This window comes from Mytilus galloprovincialis, chromosome 10 (genome assembly GCF_965363235.1).
Source record: "Mytilus galloprovincialis chromosome 10, xbMytGall1.hap1.1, whole genome shotgun sequence".
Classification (NCBI taxonomy): Eukaryota; Metazoa; Mollusca; class Bivalvia; order Mytilida; family Mytilidae; genus Mytilus; species Mytilus galloprovincialis.
Genome location: NC_134847.1, coordinates 2278073 through 2302271, shown reverse-complemented (window position 1 = coordinate 2302271; position 24199 = coordinate 2278073). Strand labels below are relative to the sequence as shown.

Here is a 24199-nt window from a genome sequence, read left to right as displayed (position 1 = left end):
ATTGAAATGCTTTTGGCCAATCAGAATATTGATTCAGGGGTCAGTTCAAAGTTTGACAGGTCAATGTCTTTGAACAAGTCTAAGCCATGTGCAGCATAGATTAAACGAAAAACAAGTCGTGACAAAATTGTTTATTCCTCAGCACTGTTAATTTGAGAAAAAAAAACAATGTGTGAAAATATATATAATTATACCCCTGACACTAAAAATAGGGCTCATCTTCCCAAACTTTCCCTGAGAAAAAAAATGTACAAAAAGTATTTAACACTAATGTTCGTGACGTATTACACAAGGAAGTGCGTGTTTTCTTCAATACACACCTGCAATGGAATACACAAATATTTAAATTGTGACGAAAATGGTAAATGTCTTGGATATTTATTTGCTTTACCCTTCATGCTATGAATTATTAATACTGCAGTGCTTTCTTTTGGAAATATGAATGACCACATACGTAAGATTTATTGACGAAAACAAGGAAATTTACTAAAACATCAAAAACAGGTGACTTTTCACTTTTTCAGATTTCATCATGTTGTAAATAAACAAGGAATGGCAACACATGGAGACCAACACTATCAACCCTACCCACCCAATTCTGTGGAAGAAACAATCAAGGTAGGTAAATAATATACAATTTAATTAAACTTCATTTAGCATACAATGAATGACCAATGACAAAGTGTCAATATTAACAGATGAGCCATCCAGGTGTTTATTAAACTTGTAACATATTTGACTGTATTTAGATAAAACTAATATGTCAGTTATAAATTAACATGTAAACTTGCAGAAGAATAAAACTAAATTAAAGATACCCATGATTAAGAATGATAAAAACTACAGGTGCAATATATTATATATGATGATAAATTAGTAATATAAAAAAATCAGAAAAGAAACTCTTTAACTTGAAAGATGTTGCCATGTAATGTTAAAAAATCAAATGAATTCATTTTATGGACACATATTAAAATAATTCTGAATTTGAGTGTAGCATGATGCCATCAGTGGCACAAGGCTCTTTAGAGAATACATTTGTTTATCTTAATATAATAGTGGCTTTGTTTACCTATAAGAGCAAATAAAGATGGATCAGTTTTAATGTAATAAGCTACAACTGTCTGGATGTACATAATTTTGGTCACCTTTCAGTTTCTTCACAGTCTTGTTAAAATTTCATATTGTGTCCGAAGATTTGAATGATAAATAAGGTCAGTCCCTAGTCATCACTTTAAACATATCTGAAGTACCAAAACAATTTCTACTCTGTTTTGCCCAATGTCAGGCAACCATGGGAATGTCTCTAAAATCTAGCGTTTTCATCAAAATGAATAATGCAACATACATTTAATTTGATGATAAGGAGATGTGGTATCCCCATAAGTTCAAATGAAGTGGATTTTTTTTTGCCTTCGACAATGAGAAAAACCCAAGCTGTATTGTTATCTATAGAAGGCCTGATATGAAAGATAGGATACAGTTCAATTGAGAATAACTAACAGCCTGCTTTTGATCCTTCAGTGTTGTAGATAGCTAGGTTGCAAAGGAAATTTAATACACAAATTGAGGGGGATAGGACCTTTATCGGGACTCCCGGATCAGGTGTTTTTAAGCTTGGGATTTCTGGACTGACCCTGCCGGGGAACTGGGAATTCTTTTTTCGAATTTTGGGATTTCAATTTATTTCAATTCGGGACCTCAGGATTACGTGTTTTGAAGCCCGGGATTTCGGGATCAGGACCCCTCCTATCCCCCTCATAAAAGGGCTGAATAAAAATAGTATTTGGGTAAACATTCACAATTAATTCTCCATAGGCAGTAATGGTAACGTTTTCCTCCGCTGCTCAGTCCATATCGTTTACTTGAACATGTCTGATGATGGCTCAAATCGAACCTGATACATTTATACATGTCTGGTTAAATTTTCGGGGTGGCAAGTGAGATTACTTTTTTCGCAAATTGCTGGACCCCGGAAAATGGTGAAAAATGACACTATCCTCATGAAATAATCCCAAAATTCTGATCATAAAATTCAATAAAAAAATTGTCCTTTCTAATAATTTATTTCAGGTCAAATCTACATATTTCTTTTCTCATCACATCAGCTCTATAAAACAGTTCTTATTGTTCATTTATGTCCGTTTTTAAAATCACAGCACCCACAATTGTATGGCAGACTAATATTTTTTTTTAATTACGTCATCTGAGTTCCTCATCTCAAGGTCTATTAGGGATCCTGACCCATTTGGGTGGTATTAACAGCTTTTTATATGACCACTAAAAATGTGCATTTGTATAATGCTATTGTGGTGGCATTGTCTTTGTTGGTAGGGACAGGGTCGTCATTTGAATACACATTTGATTTCCAGACAATAACTGTTAAGTTTAAGTGAATGGATCTCTTTGAAATTAAACCAAACACGGTTCAATACCATGAAAGAAAGGTGGGGATTGATTTTGGGGGTTATGGTACCAACAGCTTAGGAAAAAGTGGCCAAAAACACACATCTTTTTTTTTCCCAGACAATTATTTGTGTGTAAGTTTATGGATCCCTTTGAAATTGTACCTGAATGTTCAAAACCAAAACGGAAAAGCTGGAATTGAGGATTGGAGTAAATGCTCCAAACGATGAGGTTAGACACTGCTACATTGATGAAATTGTGTCATGATGATCTTACAATTGTTTCAAAATGGATACTAGTAGATAATTTGGGCATTTGAATTAACTCCATACCTATTTATACCTACTGAGAAAAAAAATCATTCATTGATATTCAGAGATGACAAATTTTGAGCTTGTAGCCAATATTTCTTTTCATTCTTTTTTCTTTTTTATAGAACAAAAAATAAAAATTTAAGCAATACCTTTCACGAATACTTTTCTTCATACATGTTACAGTATACAACTAATTAAGTTTTCAAATATCAGTCTTTTTAAATATATTCAATCTATCATTTTCTCATGTTTATTGTGCTTAATATTCATAAAATAAAAAAGAAGTTTATAACATGCAGTCCTCTAAATTATCACAGGACCAACAGTACAACAAAATGTACATGTCCTATAAAAATAAATTTGGTCCTGTCTATTTTTGTTAATTTTGTAATATATTCTTAAAAAAGATTTGAAGAATCATCAATTTGGTCCTTTAAATGCCAAACCCCATTTCTATGAGTGTTCTAATTGTCACTAAATGACATATTTTAATACTCAACGTAGCAATTGCATTAAATGGATTTTTTTGTTGTGGAATTTTATATATAAGGAAAAGTGTAAAGGATTGATTAGAACAACAAATATCTCTTTCATTATTCTGATGTAAATTACAAATCAGTTTCATTGCATTTAATCCATTTCACTTGATGATTCATCACCTTTGACTGTGTATTGAGTTTTGCTCCAGAAATAAAAAGAAATGTAACCAAGTGTTATGGAATTTAAAATGCCAGAAGATGTTAATAAGGGCACTGTGTGAAATATGGTCATTTTGACATTTGAACTACATTTGTAAGTGGAAACATGTCGACTTGGGTCAGTTCCAACCTGACATGACTGTTTCAAATTAATAAGGTTCCTCATGTAAACAAGCTCTGTTTATTTTGAGAGAAAACACTCAAATTTGTCTGTATGTTCTGAGTATCCAACAGAATAATGTTCCAATGATATTATTGATTTAACATGTTAAATGCAGTGTATAGAATTGGGTGGGTAAAGTAGGGGACCCTTCTATAATACCCCTTACATGTACAATGTATTTCAACCTAAATTCACAGAGGAATATTTGACAAAATATGATCACTCTTGATTTCTTAAGTCAGTAATTGTACATAGAAACTGAGCCTACCATAACACATGTAAAGGATACTTGAAAATACATTATGGACTTTTTTTTGCTTTAAAACTCTGTAATTTTGAAAAAATCAGATGCACTTCAAAAGAAATATGTATTTTAAGATATGAATATTAAACATTGAAAATCTTTTTCATTTGTATCCCAGCTGCAGTTTGATAATAAGTTTAGAATATCTTCCCCTGCCAATTAAAAAAAAACCATAATGACCTCTAACCTTATTGTGTTTATGTTTGGCATTTTATTCATAATACATTTTGTTACAGAGAACATCAGTTTTGTCTGTAAGACCATAAGCTTTTATTGAAAATGAATTGCTGAATCAACATATTTGATTGATCCCTATGACCAGGGGCAATCTCACCTCATTGTTTTAATTCTATGGCATGTGACTTTTCTTCCCTGATTATAGATGTTATTATCTGTACATGACCCAGGGGTGACATCAATATTATAGTTTAGAATGTTTGTTTAAGTATTTATGATAAATTGATTGGAGACTTGTGATCCTATTTAATTGTAATTACCTATGTTATTATATTGAGTATATTTAAAATTTTCTTAGAACCTGTCAGAGATTAAAGAATGCAGAACTACATGAATTAATAGGCTTAAATTATCTACTACCAATCAAAATCCAATATTAGATCATACTTTAATCGTGCAAATATCTTTGAAAATGTGACTTCAATTACACTTTTTTTTTAATCAAATTTAGAGCTGCCCTCTTTTTAAATGTTCCTTTTGAGTGCACTTTTGCAATAGCTGGCCTCTGCCAAAGATTAATGTGGACAGCTTTATAGCAGAAATTGGGACAGACTAGTTCAAATTCATTTACTGATGTACTTGTCTTTTCCATTGATTTGATTGAAGGTTGCATTTTGTTATTGGAAAATGTTTCTTTCAATTTAGGTAAAAACAGGATATTTAGCTGTACATTTCTTGATACTGATATAATCTTCTCAATTGAAAAAAAAAATGTGTTATAAAAATTAAAATTATCCCATTCGAAAAAAAATCATCTGAAAATTGTAAAAAAAATATATAGTTTTCTCTTCATTTATTGTAATTCACTTATATCAAGATTACCCATTAAAAAAAATGTGAAATACTCCTGATCCAGCTTGTCAGGAGCATAGCATCTTTCTGACATTTGTTGTGATTAAGTAATTAACCCAGTCCATCTCAGCAGGAACCAATTAAATCAATTATTAAAAAGTGTTAATTGCACACTATGCCTGTTAGTGACTGAATCCTTGTTAGCATGTGGTCACACTAGGGAGCCAGTTCACAGTCAGTTGTGGCTATTAGCATTCTACAGTTAACACCTAATTAAGAAATATTAAACAAATATGTCATAAAAAATAATTAACTGTTTAATCAGGAGACTATTTGATTGAATTGATATAGTGTATTCTTTTCATGGCAGGTAGTTATAGAGATCTATAAAAAATTCTTTCTGTTGGATTTTGAAATAGGAACTAAATGGATGTACATTTGTAATTATCCTTACAGAGAGCATCAGCATAAAAGTTCAGAATTATCTGTAATTTGAACATCTTTAAAAAGTGCATGTATATATAAACAAATTTAAGAAACCCGAAACTAAGCTTTATAGTTTACAAAAAATAAAAAGTTTTAAAAAGTTTGTACGTGTAGGTTTACAAATATGTGTTTTTTGTTATCCCCAGGGACCTGGTCAAATGTTTATTGAGGATTTTAAAAGTGAGAAACACTGTTATAATCTTTACTATTAAACAAGAAGACCTCATTTTGTGTGTCACTTCTCTTCCTTCCACGCTAAATTAATCGTCATGCCTCTGTGTTCTATAGGTAACATGCATAGTCGTATTTGTCATCCATTCTTATGATAATTCAGATTGAGTTATTTTTGGAGAAAAACGACAAAAAAGGAGTCCGGATAGTGATTCCGTCATCAGACTGACTTTTAATCATAGATAAGACTTCCGGTTTGAAACATCACAAGTACCACCAATCGTATAGTAGATAACAAAAATGAAAAATAAATAAGCCAATCAGAGCGTTCTCCATAAACTGGTGTTTAGAACACAAGAACCACAACTATTATACCTCTTTAGAGAGGACAAATATTTTTCGCATTTATCTACACGTAAACTACGATTATAGTACTATAATATATAGAGACTCTCTGTATTCTGTCTACTGTTTTCTTTGAAATTTTTACTATTTAAGGGGTCATACCAGTTGCATATATATTAAAATAAGTAAAGTACAACCAATCGTATGATAGATAACAAAAATGAAAAATTAATAAGCCAATCAGAGCGTTCTCCATATCATGGTGTTTAGATCGCAAGAACCACAACTATTATACCTCCTTAGAGAGGACAATTATTTTTCGCGAACTACAATTATACTACTTAAATAATATATAGAGACTCTCTGTATTCTGTCTACTGTTTTCTTTGAAATGTTTACTATTTAAGGGGTCATACCAGTTGCATATATATTAGAATAAGTAAAACATGTTGAAACAAGAATGTGTCCATAGTACATGGATGCCACATCGGCACTATATTTACTAAGTTTCGAGCTTCATCAAAAACTACCTCGACCAAAAACTTTAGGCTTAATTGGGACAGACAGACGGACGGACGGACAGAAGAACGAATGAACGAACGAACGCATGGATGCACAGACTAGAAAACATAATGCCCATAAGTGGGGCATAAATATTTATTGTTGAAAGTGGAGGTAGTGATTTCGCAAAAATGAAAATAGGGTAGAGATTAGAGGGAGTCATGTCCTTATTCGGGACGTCGGGATCGGGTGTTTTTAAGCTCAGGATTTGGGGATTGATCCTTACTGGATCCGGGAATATATTTTTCGATTTCGGGATATAAATTTCTTTAAATTCTGCATCTCGGGACTTCATGGTTTTAATTTCGGGATCAGAACCCCTCCGACTACTCCTCAAGTTAGCCTTAGTCGGTCTTAGTCATTTATACAAGATTCATATCCTACCATTGGCATGTTTATAAGGCCCTCAAAAGAAAAAGCACTGATGGATTGTCATAGAAGCTTATGTTATTAGACTAATAATGGTCTATATATAAGCAGTTACATTTATTTCATGTTTGAAGCGGTGCAAATTTTTAATCTTAATTGACTTTTACCAAAAGATGCATTGTAGCAAAGGAGAAAAAAATAATTGTGGTCTGAAGCCAGAAACACGAAAATAATTGAATTTAACAGAAAGGAAACAAATATCGGACTTTGGAAAAAGGGAGAGGGCTTTTGATACCTTTTATGAAATTCTCCATACATTATATCTTTTACAAAAAAATCATCCTACTACAACAGTTCACAAGCTGTATATGCCAGCGATTTCGCGGGTGTGTCCTAGTATATTAAAATGTCTTTGCTAAAACTATTTACCATGTTTTCCAGCAATGAAAAGTAATAGAATAAAACAGAAAAACAGAAAAGGCATTTTTAAATTTAGTTTCTTGTGAATAATTTAGTTTAGTATGGCATCCATTATCACTGAACCAGTAACATTTTTTTAGGGGCCAACTGAAGGACTCCTCTGGGTGTGGGAGTTTCTCGCTGCATTGAAGACCCATTGGTGGTCTTCATATGTGGTCGGGTTGTTGTCTCTTTGACACATTCCCCATTTTCATTCTAAATTTTATCTAGGAGAAACAGATATTTTGAGGCTTTACATAATTTTTCATGTTATGTGTATTGTTTGCATGTTGTTTTCTTGAGATAAGTAGATATAGAAAACAAAAAAAAGTACAGGGGTGGATCCAAAATACCAAATCTAATGACAAAAAAGGTCGAAGAAGATTCCCTGTGAAACACATTTGGGTCAATTTTATTTTGCTGCACCTTTCCTGCAGCATGCGGATCCACCTCTGGATTATTATGTTAGTGAACATTGCCTGTTTTATTTTATTTTGATATTTTAAAACTTATTTTGCTATTTTGTTTTATTTTTCAGTTTGTTTGTTGGCATGGCAGAATGTTTACACACCGAGCATGACTGACTATTTTGTTGCTATTTGAGTTCTGCTTTATTTGTTGTTTTATTTTATATTATAAATCAGGTCATATAAAATATAAAATTTTGTGAAAAAGTGTGTTAAATCAAATTTTATTAAAATTTACCTTCTGTCAATTATATATTATTTTCTTCATAAATTGTATAAGCAACATTGTTTAATTTTCCCATAGTGGATTTGTTAGAAGAAAAGTAAATTAACTAAAAGTCAGGGGACCTCATTATGCGTAAATCAAATCCGAATTAAATCCAAAAAAGATAATGTTGCTTTTCTTTTGTGTAGAAAATTCAGTAATGATTACTTCCACTTATCATCAGTTTTCTTTTTATAATAAAAAAGGAAAAATAATCCAATGTTTTACCAACAAGCAAAATTTTATATTTATGTGGCCTGTACACTTTAATATTTGAAAACAAAAGCTTACATGGTATAGCCTGGATGTTACACAAGAACAAAATATTATATTTCAATGGCCTTATTATAATTACTCAACTGATAAGAAAAATTACATGGCTATAACCAAGAGAGCTATCATTTGTTATAATAATTAACCTACACAATCATTTATCCAAGAATTCAAAGTAACCTACAAATTCAAAACTGTAATAGTCAATATTATTATAAGACTGTGTTTGATAAAAATTTTCAAGCAGTGTTTATCTTAGATCAAAGCTATGTGTTTAAATTGTTTTAATTGATTTTGAAGGATGCATTTCCACACATGCTACAAACCAACTACATTGTATTCATTTAAAACAAATATCAAGGCCATGAGACACAGATCCAGAAAATTTTAAACAGCTTAATTTCCAAGATTTTTTACTGAATTATGAAAAAAAAATTGTAATATAAAAGGGTACCTAAAAACCTTATTTTAAGACACTGAAACTCATTCAAATGATAATATTTAACATATTAAGATTATATAAAGCTTCAATATTCAAATCAATCTTTCAAAAAATAATTGCAGATATAGTTTTAACAAAGGTACGTCTTGAAACTTGGTCTTGAATATAGTTCAGTCATAATGGCCGAATGCCAGTTTTACTGGTCATACCTGGATCTATGAACTTCTTATCTTATATACCTGACAGAGTGGAGAGTTCAACTGGTCATACCTGGATTTAGGGGCTTCCAATGTTATATACCTGACAGAGGGGAGAGCTCTACTGGTCATATCTGGATTTAGGGCTTCCAATCTTATATACCTGACAGAGGGGAGAGTTCAACTGGTCATATCTGGATTTAGGGGCTTCTTATCTTATATACCTGACAGAGGGGAGAGGTCTACTGGTCATATCTGGATTTACCCGTAGAGTTCTACTGGTCATATCTGGATTTAGGGGCTACTTATCTTATGTACCTGACAGAGGGGAGAGTTCTACTGGTCATAACTGGGTCTAGGGCTTCCAATCTTATATACCTGACAGAGGGGAGAGTTCAACTGTGGTGATACCTGAATCTAGGGGATTCCAATCTTATATACCTGACAGAGAGGAAAGTTTTATTGGTCATACCTGGATTTAGGGCTTCTTATCTTATATACCTGACAGAGGGGAGAGTTCTACTGGTCATAACTGGGTCTAGGGCTTCCAATCTTATATACCTGACAGAGGGAAGATTTCTCCTGGTCATACCTTGATCTAGGGGCTACTTATCTTATATACCTGACAGAGGGGAGAATTATCCTCGTCATACCTTGATCAAGGGCTTCTTATCTTACATACCTGACAGAGGGGAGAGTTCAACTGGTGATACCTGAATCTAGGGGATTCCAATCTTATAAACCTGACAGAGAGGAAAGTTTTATTGGTCATACCTTGATCTATGAACTTCTTCTCTTATATACCTGACAGAGGGGAGAGTTCTACTGGTCATAACTGGGTCTAGGGCTTCCAATCTTATATACCTGACAGAGGGAAGATTTCTCCTGGTCATACCTTGATCTAGGGGCTACTTATCTTATATACCTGACAGAGGGGAGAATTATCCTTGTCATACCTTGATCAAGGGCTTCTTATCTTACATACCTGACAGAGGGGAGAGTTCAACTGGTGATACCTGAATCTAGGGGATTCCAATCTTATAAACCTGACAGAGAGGAAAGTTTTATTGGTCATACCTTGATCTATGAACTTCTTCTCTTATATACCTGACAGAGGGGAGAGGTCTACTGGTCATATCTGGATTTAGGGGCTTCTTATCTTATATACCTGACAGAGGGGAGAGTTCTACTGGTCATAACTGGGTCTAGGGCTTCCAATCTTTTATACCTGACAGAGGGGAGAATTATCCTCGTCATACCTTGATCAAGGGCTTCTTATCTTACATACCTGACAGAGGGGAGAGTTCAACTGGTGATACCTGAATCTAGGGGATTCCAATCTTATATACCTGACAGAGAGGAAAGTTTTATTGGTCATACCTGGATTTAGGGCTTCTTATCTTATATACCTGACAGAGGGTAGAGTTCTACTGGTCATAACTGGGTCTAGGGCTTCCAATCTTATATACCTGACAGAGGTAAGATTTCTACTGGTCATACCTGGATCTTGACCTCAATGACTTTCATTGATTTTTGAGGGTCCCTTAAATCCTGATTACAAGGCCAAAAATATCAAGTAAGGAAATCAAATTTCACAAGAGAGTGCTCTTTTTTAATGTGAAATCCATATAAAAAAGTAAGAACTTATCTACAAGAGTCAAGATGTTAAATATATATCAATATTTTTTTTGAATGAATTATTTATTCATTCACCACAAGTATAAGGTTAACAGCTGGTACATAAAAACTTATTTGAATAGGCCAGACTAAAAGAAATCTTTGTGTTTAGGTGTTACACCACTATATTGTTTTTAACTGATTAATAAATTGACTTTTTTCAAAAAATTGTGCAGATTTGATTTCCACTGTTTTAAATAAAGAAATACTTGGCATGTATAAAGGTTAGCATGTCCAGTGCTACTGTGATAATATTACACTATGTTTAATTGCAACCCCGCTTCATTTGTGTGCCTGTACCAAGTCAGGAGCCTCTGGCCTTGTTAGTCTTGTATTTTTAATTTAAGTTTCTTGAGTATTTTTTTCGGAATTTTACTATGACGTCCATTATCACTGCCCTAGTATACATTTTTGTTTAGGGGCCAGTTGCATTGAAGACCCATTGGTGGCCTTCAGTTATTGTCTGTTCTATGGCGGGGTTGTTGTCTCTTTTACACCTTCCCCATTTCCTTTCTCAATTTTATGTAACAAAGTTAAACTACCTTTGAAGTGAATAAGACGATTTCTTAACTTTTGTGTGTTTACTAGAAATATCTCCTTATGATTCCAAATATTTTATAGGAACACCAAATAAAAACAGAACAGTGCCTTAAAACACCCTAGATATGTTTATTATAGGTTAATTTCCACAAGTATAAAGTATATAGGGGATGTTTTTGTCCCATTTTAACAAGAAACCGGCTGTGAACTGGTGCATATTTGTGTAAACAGCAGACTAGAAATTTGATTGAGTTAACATCAGACAAGAATATGCGTTAACATCAAACAAGAAATTTGTGTTAACAGCAGACTAGAAATTTATATTTTTACAGTAGACAAAAATTTTGTGTTAACAGCTCAGACAATAAATTTCTGTTGTTACAGACTAGAAATACGTGGACTAAATATTTATCAGCACATAACCTTTTTGTTTAAAACACTAACAGATTTCTATAATTTTATTAACACAATCCTAAACTTTATTTTATGCCATTTACAGTGGGTTTTTTTTGTAAATTTTAAATTTGCATACAAATTGTAGATATTGTTATTCATTTATTACTTCCTCTTTAGAACATCCTCTTTCATTTGTCATAAAAACAGTTGTTAAGATAGGACATACAAGAAATTAAATGTTTGTTCATCTAAAACATTAAATTCTGAAACCTATATCAGATTTAGACACAAGAAATTAAATGTTTGCTCATGTAAAACATTAAAATCTTAAACTTATCTATACTAATAAATTTAGAGACTAAAATATTTTAGCTGCTTTGTCTCCGAGACGACGATCATCTGAAATATTATATAATAACAATTAGTTGGTGTTTGTAATGTACTTTATAACTTTATATCAGGCCATTCATTAGGAGGCGGTACCCGGTACTTTTATCCTCCTATGCTATTGACAAGTACCGCCTAAATGTAGGAATTTTTATATAAGATATTCATGGAATAAATTGAAAAGTACCACCTAGAAACGTGGAAAGTACCAGTCAACATGAAAGATAATGAAACCCCTGCTTTATATAGTAATTGCGTTAATTAACATAACTTAATCAAACACCAAATAAATTTCTGTAGCTGGTTACTTTTCCTCTACGTTTTGTAAGCAGGTTGAAATGGTTTTGTAAGTAATTGGTCTTGAATTTATGACAATTCGGCCCATTGTCAACTCACCCTACTCAAACACTCTTACAAATTGTTAGAACTTGCATCTTTTTATCAAGCATGCACCCCCCCCCCCCCCCAAAAAAAAATAAATAAAAAAGCAAAAGAAATATATCAAAATCGGAGAAATGTGTTTAACCCAAGCTTAAATGATTTATCACCATAAACATTTTAAGTGGTCTTCAAGCTGCACTCTTGTGGGCTTACTCTAATATCAGTGAGTTGAGATTCATGAAGGTCTTTAGTTTGGGGGAGGGGGTTGGTACAGAGGATATAATAATGGGCCAGAAGAAAAAGGAATATTGAAAAATAAGTAAAAAATAAAGAATATACAAATGAAAAACCGCTTCCAGGCGATCATATAGTTAATATTATCTATAATATAATATCTATCTGTATATCAGGAATGATGTGGCTTATCATCTTTGGCATTTGGGGATGTTAGAAAAAGGAGGAGTTTCAGGGTGTGATATTAAAAAAAAAAAGAAGTGCTAAAACTTCCGTTTTCCCCAGAGGTGAAAGTTCCATGTGTGGATCAAGGATTTTGAAAAAATTAGACCCCTGGCAAGCCAATGTTTATCAGGGGAAGCATTTCCCTAGAAAAAAGGAAACCAAGATTTATCTATATAAATTTGACCTCTAAATATATATATACATGTATCACAATACTTAAGATGTTGACATAATGACTTTAGCAGCTGTCACATTATAGGGTCTGGATGAGGGGTCCTATGTTTTTGAATTTTAGATTTTTTTGGGTCATTTTTCTCTATAATCCTTATATTTGTTGTTTATTATTGTTTATCTTAATATTTTAGCATCCCATTTTTCTCCATTCTTTTTTATACCCATTTTAATCTATTCTGTAAATCTCATCCAGACCCTCATATTAAGGAGAAAACAGTATTCTTGAAACAGGATTTAATATATGTACAGCAAAGAGATTTGATGATATAATAAACAAGTGTATTTCTTTTACGAAGATTTTTGTAATGTTACAAGTAGATATATATACTAGAAGATTGACATGTACTACTGCATGGTAGACATAATTATCTCCCTTTCCATATTTTCTGGTTGACATTTTTTTTACATTTTTGTTTCAATTTTGCCTAGAAAAATAATAAAACTATATTGTAGTGCTCTTTTGAATCAGCTTGATTCAGTTGACCTTGACTGTTTAGATTTACATTTTTCATTTAACCAAAAAAGTATCAACAAAAATACGGAATTCCAAAAATAAAAATAGGGTGAATTCAAATTTTTATTCCGAAAATGGTGCAGGCCAATCTTTTTTTCTTCTTTCTAAAATTGATCTTTCTTGAATTTTCATGAAATATTTGCCACTGGATATAAGGTAAGCATTAACAAATCATTTGTAGATTTGCTTAAAAAATTACATTTCTATATGAGGGTCTGGATGGGGGGGGGGGGGGGATTTGTTATTCTGTAAACATTTAATTTTCACCCCTTTTTTCTCTAATCTTTAAAAAATTAACCCCTTTTTTCCTAATCTTCAAAAAATTAACCCCTTTTTTCTCTAATCTTCAAAAAATTAACCCCTTTTTTCTCTGATCTTCATTTTTTTGCCGTTATTCTCTATTCTTTAATCATTTAACCCCATCCAAACCCTCCTATATGTTCGATCTTATTTACAATTTATTTAGTTGTAGTAAAGTTTATATAAAGATGATTTTTTTGTCAGTTGAGTGGTTATATTTTTGTCCTAGTTTATCCGACATTATATTTTTGTCCTAGTTTATCCGACATTATATTTTTGTCCTAGTTTATCTTATATTTTAAATATCATGTAAACTTGATATCTTTTGACACCTACACTTAATAAACTGCAGATCTTTTATAATCTTGAAGTAATATTCAAGGTTATATTATGTTCCTCTTTATAGATGTAATGAAATTGTCTCTTCACAGTACTTAAATGTTGACAAATTCACTGTGTGGACTTTTACCTTTGAAATAAATATAATTCTGTGTAGTATATTAAACATATTGTATGGAGACCTGAGAGAAGCATTAATAACTCATCGACAACTTAACAGCACTAAAAAAAGGGATAATAAAAAAACAAGAATTTCCTTTCCTACCCAATGGGCAATAGACATTAAAGCAAGCTCCACTAACAGGTTGAAAATCATCAATTTAATTCATCATATCATTTCATGGTTTAAAAGATAACAAAAAAATATATGGGTAGCTCTATAAATTAGAGTAGCTTTAAGAAATAGGGTGGATTCATTATAATTCTTTGTGTACCTATTTTCTTAGATTTCGTTGAAACTGTAAACTTGTTTTAATTGTTGTAAAAACTCATTTCTTTATTTTTTAATTTATTATTTTTTATGATTTATCGTTTTATACAAATATAAACATAATAAAGAATAGAAAAACCTGACATTGTTGATTCTTTATTGAAATCATTATGAATAATTAAATTAAACAGTTATAACAACACATGAAATTTACATAATCTGATTAGATATGACATGTAATTATTAATCTCCATTGACATGTGGTGTGAGTGACAACAGTGAAACAAAATAGTTGTTGATAATAAAGGAAATCTTTATCAATAAGATCCTGGTCGAAAAAGGGTTTTAAGATTCAGGATATTTATTGTTTGCCAAGATCACCTGCCCATATTGTTTTTCTAAAAACTCCCAATTAGCAGTGTTTAAAAATAGGATGGTTTTTTTTGACAATCTAAGAATAAACATTGATATCCTTGATCAAACTCTGTTAAAAAAGAAAAGTTCAGACTCGTAGTGCTTAAATTTGTCATTTATCAACAAATGGTTCAGGGTTTGGCTATAAACTTAGAAAAAGACAAGTTTTGGTAGAATAGCAATTCATATAAGAGACACCTTTGAGAGTGGATAACTTATTGGATGTATCTAATTCATTATGGTTAATGTAATTTAAAAGGATAGATTTCTATAATTGAAAAAAAAGGGGGGGGGTCTTTTTGGCACTATGATCTTATCTTATGGGAAAGACTGATAAATACATATACATGTATATCCAATGGAATTTAATGACATTAATGTCAGTTGTTAAACAATACAGAAGCCTAAATTGACCTATACCAGCATCTTTTTTTAAATTCATGACAATGCTGTATGTGACATGTTGCCCATCATGTGTTGTCTTCCAAGCTTAATTATTCATCCCCATAAAAGAAATAACTAGTAAGCCCCCCCCCCCCCAATGGAAAGAACCATAGAAACAAAGTGCACAACAAACTCAAAGAGTGAAAAAAACTGAAATAGAACAAAGAGTGAAAAAAACTGAAATAGAACAAAGAGTGAAAAAAACTGAAATATACACATGGAAAAAAGTATTGCAACACCTTGATTTTTTAAAACTTGAAAAATCAGCCTCTTTTTTTGGATTAAATATAATAAAATATGTGTATAATATTATTGATATCATAGTTTATGATAACATTGGCATTGAAACGAACAAAAAATGTTTGAAAAAAAATGATTTATATAACCACAATTTTAATACCAAAATGGAGTGTTTTTTGTACAAAAAAATGCATTTTACAACTTTAACTGTAGTCGAACTTTACAATGTCAGACATTCCAAAATTAATCCTTAGATGATTGTTCATATCATGGTTGATCGTTATACGCCAAAGAATTAGTACTTTGTGCGCAGCCTCCATTCAAACGGATAACCGCATCTAAACGTCTTCTGTTTCCTGCCATAAATCGACTAATTTGTTGCTAAGTTATAGCAGCAACCATTTCTGATGAAGGGCATTGTTTATTTCATGATGTGTTTGAATTGGGGTGTCCTTTCGCGCACTTTCCGCCCAATAGTTTCCCAAATATGCTCGATATGGTTGAAATCCGGGCTACGATCGTGCCAAGGAAGATGAACCGAATTCCATTTGAACATTGGATCTTCCTCCACGATGCTAATTTCCAACTTTGGCGAGCTCTGCACTACATTGGATACGGAAAACTGTGTGTCTGTTCGTTAGCAAAGGTCTCCAAAATGGTCTTATCGCACGATAACCAGTAGCGATGAGTCGATCTCGAACAGTTCTTGTTAAAAGGCTCCTGTATGGCCACCACTCTCTTTTTAGGATTGTCTTGTATGCAATGGGTTTCCTTCTGACCAACCTTCATTATGCTTGATTTTCCTTAGCAAATGGTATAGGGGGTCTTCATTATCTTGGAATGTCTTTAACAGCGTTTATTGCCTGATTTATTCTCAAAACGACTTATAGTGAAATGGTGATGACCAACAATACGTGCAGTTTTTACAGCGACATCCCTGCTTCCCTTATGCTGATAATCTGCCATCTTGCTGCAGTTAAGAGTTGTCAAGGACCCATTATATGGTGTCAATTACATAACTTTAAAAATTTGGTTATTTAAAGGGTTGAAAACAATGAGGATAAAAACAACTGTTTTGCTGTTTACGGGTACAGTAGCTGCATGTGCAGATAAAAAATTATCGAGTCGATATTTATTGATTAAACTCAGGTGATACTTAAATAATGTTTAACTAGTTCTATTTTACCAAATTATATCCCAAAAATATGAAAAGTGTTTTTTTAATTTTAATTTCAATTTGGTGTTGCAATACTTTTTTCCATGTGTATAGAACAAAGAGTGAAAAAAACTGAAATAGAACAAAGAGTGAAAAAAACTAAAATAGAAAAAAGAGTGGACAACACAAGGATTACAATGCCACCTTCTGAGTACCTCTTGTACTACAAAAGTTCTTCTAAGGTAACAGTACATGTGACTTTATGGAGAACAAAATAAGTTATGAGTGGTATATAATTGGCATACAACATGACGACTATTAAAATCTGCTTCTCTGATAAAAGTTTAAAGCTGTTGTGATGTTAGAAGGAAATCGTCTGGGAAAACCCTGCAAATCTTCTAAGTGATTATGATTACATTAATATGAGATCTTCTTCCTCTAAATGTTTTTCTTTAAGCTCTTTTCAATATGTCTTTATCAATGGATTAGATATTATTGATAAAAAGATTAGTTGACCCCAACTCAGAGTCTTATTCTACACTTAGGACAACTAGAGTTTAACTCACACATATTAAACTTTGAAACAAAATGCACTCGAGTCTAACTATACATATAAGAAAAAGGACAAAGGACACTTGAAGTCTCACTCTACACATATTAGAACAAAAGACACTTGGAGTATTACTCTACACAAACTAGGACAAAAGACACTTATAGTCTTATCGTACACATATAAGATCTAAGGACACTTTGACTGGAGTCTTACTTTACAAAATATTAGAACAAAAGACATGTGTAGTCTTACTCTACACATAATAGGACAAAAGACACTTGGAGTCTTACTCTACACATATTAGGACAAAGTCACTTGGAGTCTTACTATACACATATAAGGACAAAGTCACTTGGAGTCTTACTCTACACACTAGGACAAACAAAAGACACTTGAAGTCTTATCATACACATATTAGATCAAAGGACACTTCAACTGGAGTCTTACTTTACAAATATTTGAATAAAGACACTTGGAGTCTTACTCTACACATATTAGTACAAAATATACTTGGAGTCTAACTCTAAACATATTTGTACAAAAGACACTTGGAGTCATACTCTACACATATTAGAACAAAATACACTTCCCCAGTTTTACTCTAGATACAAATATAAGAACAAAAGACACTTGGAGTCTTTATACATATATGAAAAAAAACACTTGGAGTATTAATCTACACATATAAGAACAAAAGGCACTTGGAGTTTTACTCTACATATATTAGGACACAAGACATTTAGAGGCTTACTGAGACACATATTACAACATAAGACTTGTCAGTTATTGTCTTACTCAACATCAACTAGGACAAAAGCACTTTGAGTCTTACCTTACACATTTTAGGACACAAGACACTTGTAGTCTTACTGTGACATATACTAAAATAAAAGACACTTGGGAGTTTTACTCTACACTTATTAGGAGAAAAGAAACTTGGAGTCTTACTCTACATCAACTAGGACAAAAACGCTTGGAGTCTTACCCTACACATATTAGGACAAAAGACACTAAGAGTCTTACTGAGACACATACTAAAACAAAAGACACTAGGAGTTTTACTCTACACAAACTAGGACAAAAGACACTTATAGTCTTACTTTACACATATAAGAACAAAAAACACTTGGAGTCTTGCTCTACATTAACTAGGTAAAAAGACACTTGGAGTCTTGATCAACATCAACTAGGTAAGAAGACACTTGGAGTCTTGATCAACATCAACTCTACACAATTAAACTAGGACAAATTTAACACTTTGAGTCTTACCTTACACATATAAGAACAAAAGAAACTTGGAGTCTTACTGAGACACGTACTAGACATAAGACAATTGGAGTCTTACTGAGACACATACTAATTGGAGTCTTATACTTAACATATTTGGACAAAAACACTTGGAGTCTTACTTTACACATATTAGGACAAAAGACACTTGGAGTCTTGCTCTACACAAACAAGGACAAAAGACATTTGGAGTCTTACTTTACACATATTAGGTCAAAAGACACTTGGAGTCTTATTCTACACAAACTAGGACAAAAGACAGTCTTTCTCTACATATATTGACAAAAGACACCTGAAGCCTTACTCTACACTTATTAGAACAAAAGAAGAGATGCAAAGCTCCTGCACGTCAAAGTGAGATTGATAAAATCATGGCAAAAACAAAACAATAAAATTTAAAAAGCAACAGTCTACAATCTACATAACATTACATCAAACTCTGAAGTCTGAACTATGTAATAAAAAGTTAATCTCTGGTGCTCCTGCTCCTGCTCATCATATAGCACCATCCATCTTTCTGCCCATTTCTTTGTCTGTCCCATTTTCATTTCTGCAATCTAACTGAAGTTTGCCTCATGCAAATTTAACTTTATAAAACTCATACACAATGCTAAGAACCACAACACTTAAACATAGTTTTATTTGAGGATGAGAGTCATTTACTGTTCTAGAGTTGGAAAATTGCAAAGCTTGAGCAGAGCCATTCTACTTTTAGTTTAGTTTGAATAAGGATTATACTATATGCAGTTGTAAACCAATATGTTTTTTCCCAGTTCTCCTACTACCTTGCTTAAAAGGCTAGATTAGCTTTCAGGCGCGGATCCAGAGGGGGGGTTCCGAGGGTTGGAACCCCCCCTTTTTTTTGGACGATCAATGCATTTGAATGGGGACATGTAATTGGAACCCCCCCTTTGTCCTGGGTTAGGAACCCCCCCTTTTTAAAATGGCTGGATCCGCCCCTGGCCTTTGCCATGGCTTGTTGTCTATTCTCCTCATCAAATGTTGTAATCTTTTGAAAAATCTTCACCTGAAACTATTGTGCCAAATTTTCCTTATAGGGAAACTAGTTAAAAAAATGCCTCCAAGGAATTTGATCCATCACCAAACATGGATGTTGTTGCTAAAATAGAACATTAGGGTATCAATGCAACATTTTGCTATATCCTTAAAACTACAGCAATTAGAGCAAACTGACAGAAAAAGTGGATTACCTAAATGATGGAGTTACTGCGCTTGAAATTAAAATTTTCATAGTTTATCTTTTTTCAAGATACCTTAATTAGTTGTCTGGTCAATTATATTTGGTGAAAAAATTGGAAAGACTGTATGATGAATATGTTTTTTTTCTGGTTACAGGGTGGATATATACCCTTGACCTTATTTCATGGATCTTTGTCAAAATTTAAAAGTTTCTGTGATTATGTCATTTTTTTTTTGGTGTACAAAGGTGGCTTGAAGGGTTCATATGACCTTGACCTTATTTTCATGGTTCATTGGTCAATGTTAATATTGTTGTTGTTTTGGTCCCCTTCACAAGTAGTATAAGTTTATGCATGTATTAATTCAAAGATGTACATGTCTGTCTTGCATGGTTCATGACCTAGATGTCATTTTTCAAAAATGTTTAAAATTCAGTTTATGTGGAATTAGTTAAAGGTACCAGGATTATAATTCAGTATGCCAGACGCACGTTACGTCTTCATCAGACTCATTAGTGACGCTCATATCAAAATATTTATAAAGCCATGCAAACAAGTACAAAGTTGAAGAGCATTATGATCCAAAATTCCAAAAAGTTGTGCCAAATACGGCTAAGGTAATCTATGCCTGGAACTTGTTCTTTAATACTGAAGGCTTTCAGCGTAATGATAATGTCTCCTGACACATTGTGACTTCACTCATAACTTCTCTTCAGACATTGGGATGTCACTGAAAATGTCTTCTATCATGGCCCAAAGCTGGGATATAAGATATAATACGAGCAATTGAGCAGCTAGATATAGGCAAAGTGAAGGCGATAAGATGACTCTAAGAACTTGTTAGGTGCACCCACACTGATAAAGAACTTCTTATTGTAACTAACAGCTGAAATTTCCTTTAAGAACTTGTTGTGTACACTCACTTGATTAAGTGCTTCTTATTGTTACTAACAGCAGATATAAACCAGTTTTGATATGCAGAGACCTGATAATAGGTATATTAGTTACTGCATCAAAACTTGCAGCTGCACAATTAAACTTTCTGTTTTTATCAGAGAATGTAAGATATTATGTCTGAAGATGCTTACAATAACATTAGTAAAAAAATATTTATGTCAGATTTACAATAACTGAAGATAAACCATGGCTGAGTTTTAATTCATCATAAAATTATTAAATTTATAACTAATTTACAATAGCTGATCATGAAGATAAACCATGGACAATTTTAATTTTTACAAAGTCAAAGAATTGATAGATCTAGCTGTCAAAATCGGTTCACCAATTTTAATCAAATTCTCATTTTTGATTTATAACAATGTAAAACATTTATCCAAACTATTAAAAGCCTAAAATAAACAATTAACAGGGGACAGACATGAACATATGTAGCTTCATTTCGTGTGTATATTAGTCTAGAGGCCATCTAATTAACTATTGAGTTGACCTCTAAATTCATCCGATAACCATATAAGCGATGTAAACATAAATATAGATATAAATAGATTTAGTAAACTCGTGGTGTTGGATTTTTCTAGGTCTGTTTAATTTCATTTTGTAAATGAAAAATAAATGTATATCATTGTTTTTACCTGTATAAGAAATATTTTTTGTGGGTCGAATCAGTCAATCCAATGATTTACCTTTGTTTCACTTTGAATGTTGACATTCTTTTCCTTTACCGGTAAATAACTTTACACCTACAATTCATGTGTCATCCATCTCAAGCTAAGGGGTTAAACTGAAGTTCACAGGAATACGGCTTCAATGAGGTAGAATTATTCACTTGCAAGTGAATAATTCATAATTCATAATCAATATTTTTTAGCTTATTTTGACAAAATTAAACCATAATGGCTGCTAAAAGCTAATTATTACATAACTATTTCCATTTCATTAATGATTGAGCAAAAAATGTAACAGATATTTTATATATATATTGTAGCTATAGTACCCCTTTAAGGATGATTTACAATTATTGAATAAAAACAAATGGCTCACACTGAATTCAAATTTATCTTGAATTATTCAACTATTTCAAAGTGAAATAAAAAAACCAATTGTAGTATGATTTCCAATTAGATAATTCTCTACCACAGACCAAATGACAAACAACTGTACAGGTCACCATCACTGCCTTCAACAATGAGTAAAACCGATTCTGTGAAGTAAAGACCTTGAAATGAAAATTGTAAAACAATTCAAACAAGAGAACTAATGATATGATTTATGTACTAAACATATTGAAGACCGTACCTTGACCTATAATGGTTTATTTTTATAAATTGTGACTTGGATGGAGGGTTATCTCATTGGCAATCATACCACATCTTCCTATATCTATTAGACGAAAAATAGCAAAAAACGACAACCAATGAATTGCAAGCTCATGACTTAAGACAAGCTCATTCCATAGTGGGGCTTACAAAACAAATCAGGTATAAAATGGGATAGATTTTACTGTACTGTGTTTTGATTAAAGACATTGGTTAATTAGTGGTTGATTGATGTATTTGTGAAGTGTCAATGGAAGGCCATATTTTACCTGGTATTCTGAAAACTGGTATCATAAATTTTCTGTTGCTGCCACCATTTGTAAAGGTTTTGTTTTACCGTCTTGACAGAAAAGTTTATATTTATGATGATAATTTTCTTACATAAAGGCATCTTATCCATTAGATATATATTTATTGGATATTATCTGACTTGAGGCTGTCTTAATGGGTTTTCTATGTGGTATATTTTCAATAGATATATCATGTTTAGGAGGGGTTATAATTGCAAAAGATGAGAAAAGGTAAAAAAAACCTTTGAGCTGCTAACTGTAAATTATATGAAATTTTATTCCTTTACTTTATCTCTATTTAGATATCAGGAAAAAACAGCAGAAATTTTAATAAAAAGCACATATAATCGATAATGAAGTGTTACAATTTAGGGTTGAAATGGGTCAACTGAAGCCTGCCTCTGGTCTGAGTGTGGGATCTTATTGCTTTGTTGAAGACCCTTTGGTCATGTTTAGCTAGATTGGTGGAAAAAATTTCAGACACAAGTGTATAAGCCTCTATTATAAATTATGAGTTCTTTTGCCTTTTTAGCTCACCTGGCCCAAAGGGCCAAGTGAGCTTTTCCCATCACTTTGCGTCCGTCGTCCGTCGACGTTAACTTTTACAAAAATCTTCTCCTCTGAAACTACTCGGCCAAATTGAACCAAACTTGGCCACAATCATCATTGGGGTATCTAGTTTAAAAAATGTGTCAGATGACCCAGCCAACCAATCAAGATGGCTGCCATGGCTAAAAATAGAACATAGGGGTAAAATGCAGTTTTTGGCTTATAACTCAAAACCAAAGCATTTAGAGCAATCTTGCATTGGGGTAAAATTGTTTATCAGGTCAAGATCTATCTGCCCTGAAATTTTAAGATGAATCAGACAACCTGTTGTTGGGTTGCTTCCCCTGAATTGGTAATTTTAAGGAAATTTTGCTGTTTTTGGTCATTATTTTGAATATTATTATAGATAGAGATAAACTGTAAACAGCAATAATGTTCAGGAAGTAAGATTTACAAATAAGTCAACGTGACCAATATGGTCACAATCATCTTTGGGGTATCTAGTTTAAAAAATGTGTCCGGTGACCCGGCCAACTAACCAAGATGGCAGCCATGGCTAAAAATAGAACATTGGGGTAAAATGCAGTTTTTGGCTTATAACTCAGTAACCAAAGCATTTAGAGCAAATCTGACATGGGGTTAATTTGTTTAACAGGTCAAGATCTATCTGCTCTATAATTTTCAGATGAATCGGACAACCCGTTGTTGGGTTGCTGCCCCTGAATCGGTAATTTTAAGGAAATTTTGCTGTTTTTGGTTATTATCTTGAATATTATTATAGATAGAGATAAACTGTAAACAGCAATAATGTTCAGCAAAGTAAGATTTACAAATAAGTCAACATATCAGTAATGGTCAATTGACCCCCTAAGGAGTTATTGTCCTTTATAGTCAATTTTGGGCCTAGTTCTTTATAGATAGAGATAATTGTAAGCAGCAAGACTGTTTAGTAAAGTAAGATATACAAACACATCACCATCACCAAAACACAATTTTGTCATGAATCCATCTGCTTCTTTTGTTTGATATTCACATAGACCGAGGTGAGCGACACAGGCTCTAGAGCCACTAGTTTTTTTTTTAAAGATAACCTTGACATATTAAACTTGTTTGAATGAGTTCAGCTTCTCTTTTAATTGACACAAAACATAAAAATCCTTACATATGTCAGAAGTTGTAAAAATA

At 32.5% G+C, this 24199-nt stretch overlaps 1 protein-coding gene and 1 long non-coding RNA gene across 2 annotated transcripts in view; one reads left to right on the top strand and one right to left on the bottom strand.

Annotated features, from left to right (window-relative positions):
- The first annotated feature begins 99 nt into the window (after nucleotides 1-99).
- Nucleotides 100-24199, top strand: part of LOC143049654 (neuron navigator 2-like) — a 342816-nt gene continuing 318716 nt past the window's right edge. Inside the window, exons 1-2 of the mRNA XM_076223278.1 lie at nucleotides 100-361; nucleotides 525-618. Coding sequence (XP_076079393.1) covers nucleotides 553-618 — 66 coding nt within the window. The 5' untranslated portion in view covers nucleotides 100-361; nucleotides 525-552. The remainder of the gene's footprint in view (nucleotides 362-524; nucleotides 619-24199) is intronic.
- Nucleotides 9985-10362, bottom strand: LOC143049658 (uncharacterized). Its single transcript, XR_012970282.1, has 2 exons — nucleotides 10178-10362; nucleotides 9985-10056 (listed from the first exon to the last, which is right to left on the bottom strand). It is a non-coding gene; the product is annotated as an uncharacterized LOC143049658 (long non-coding RNA).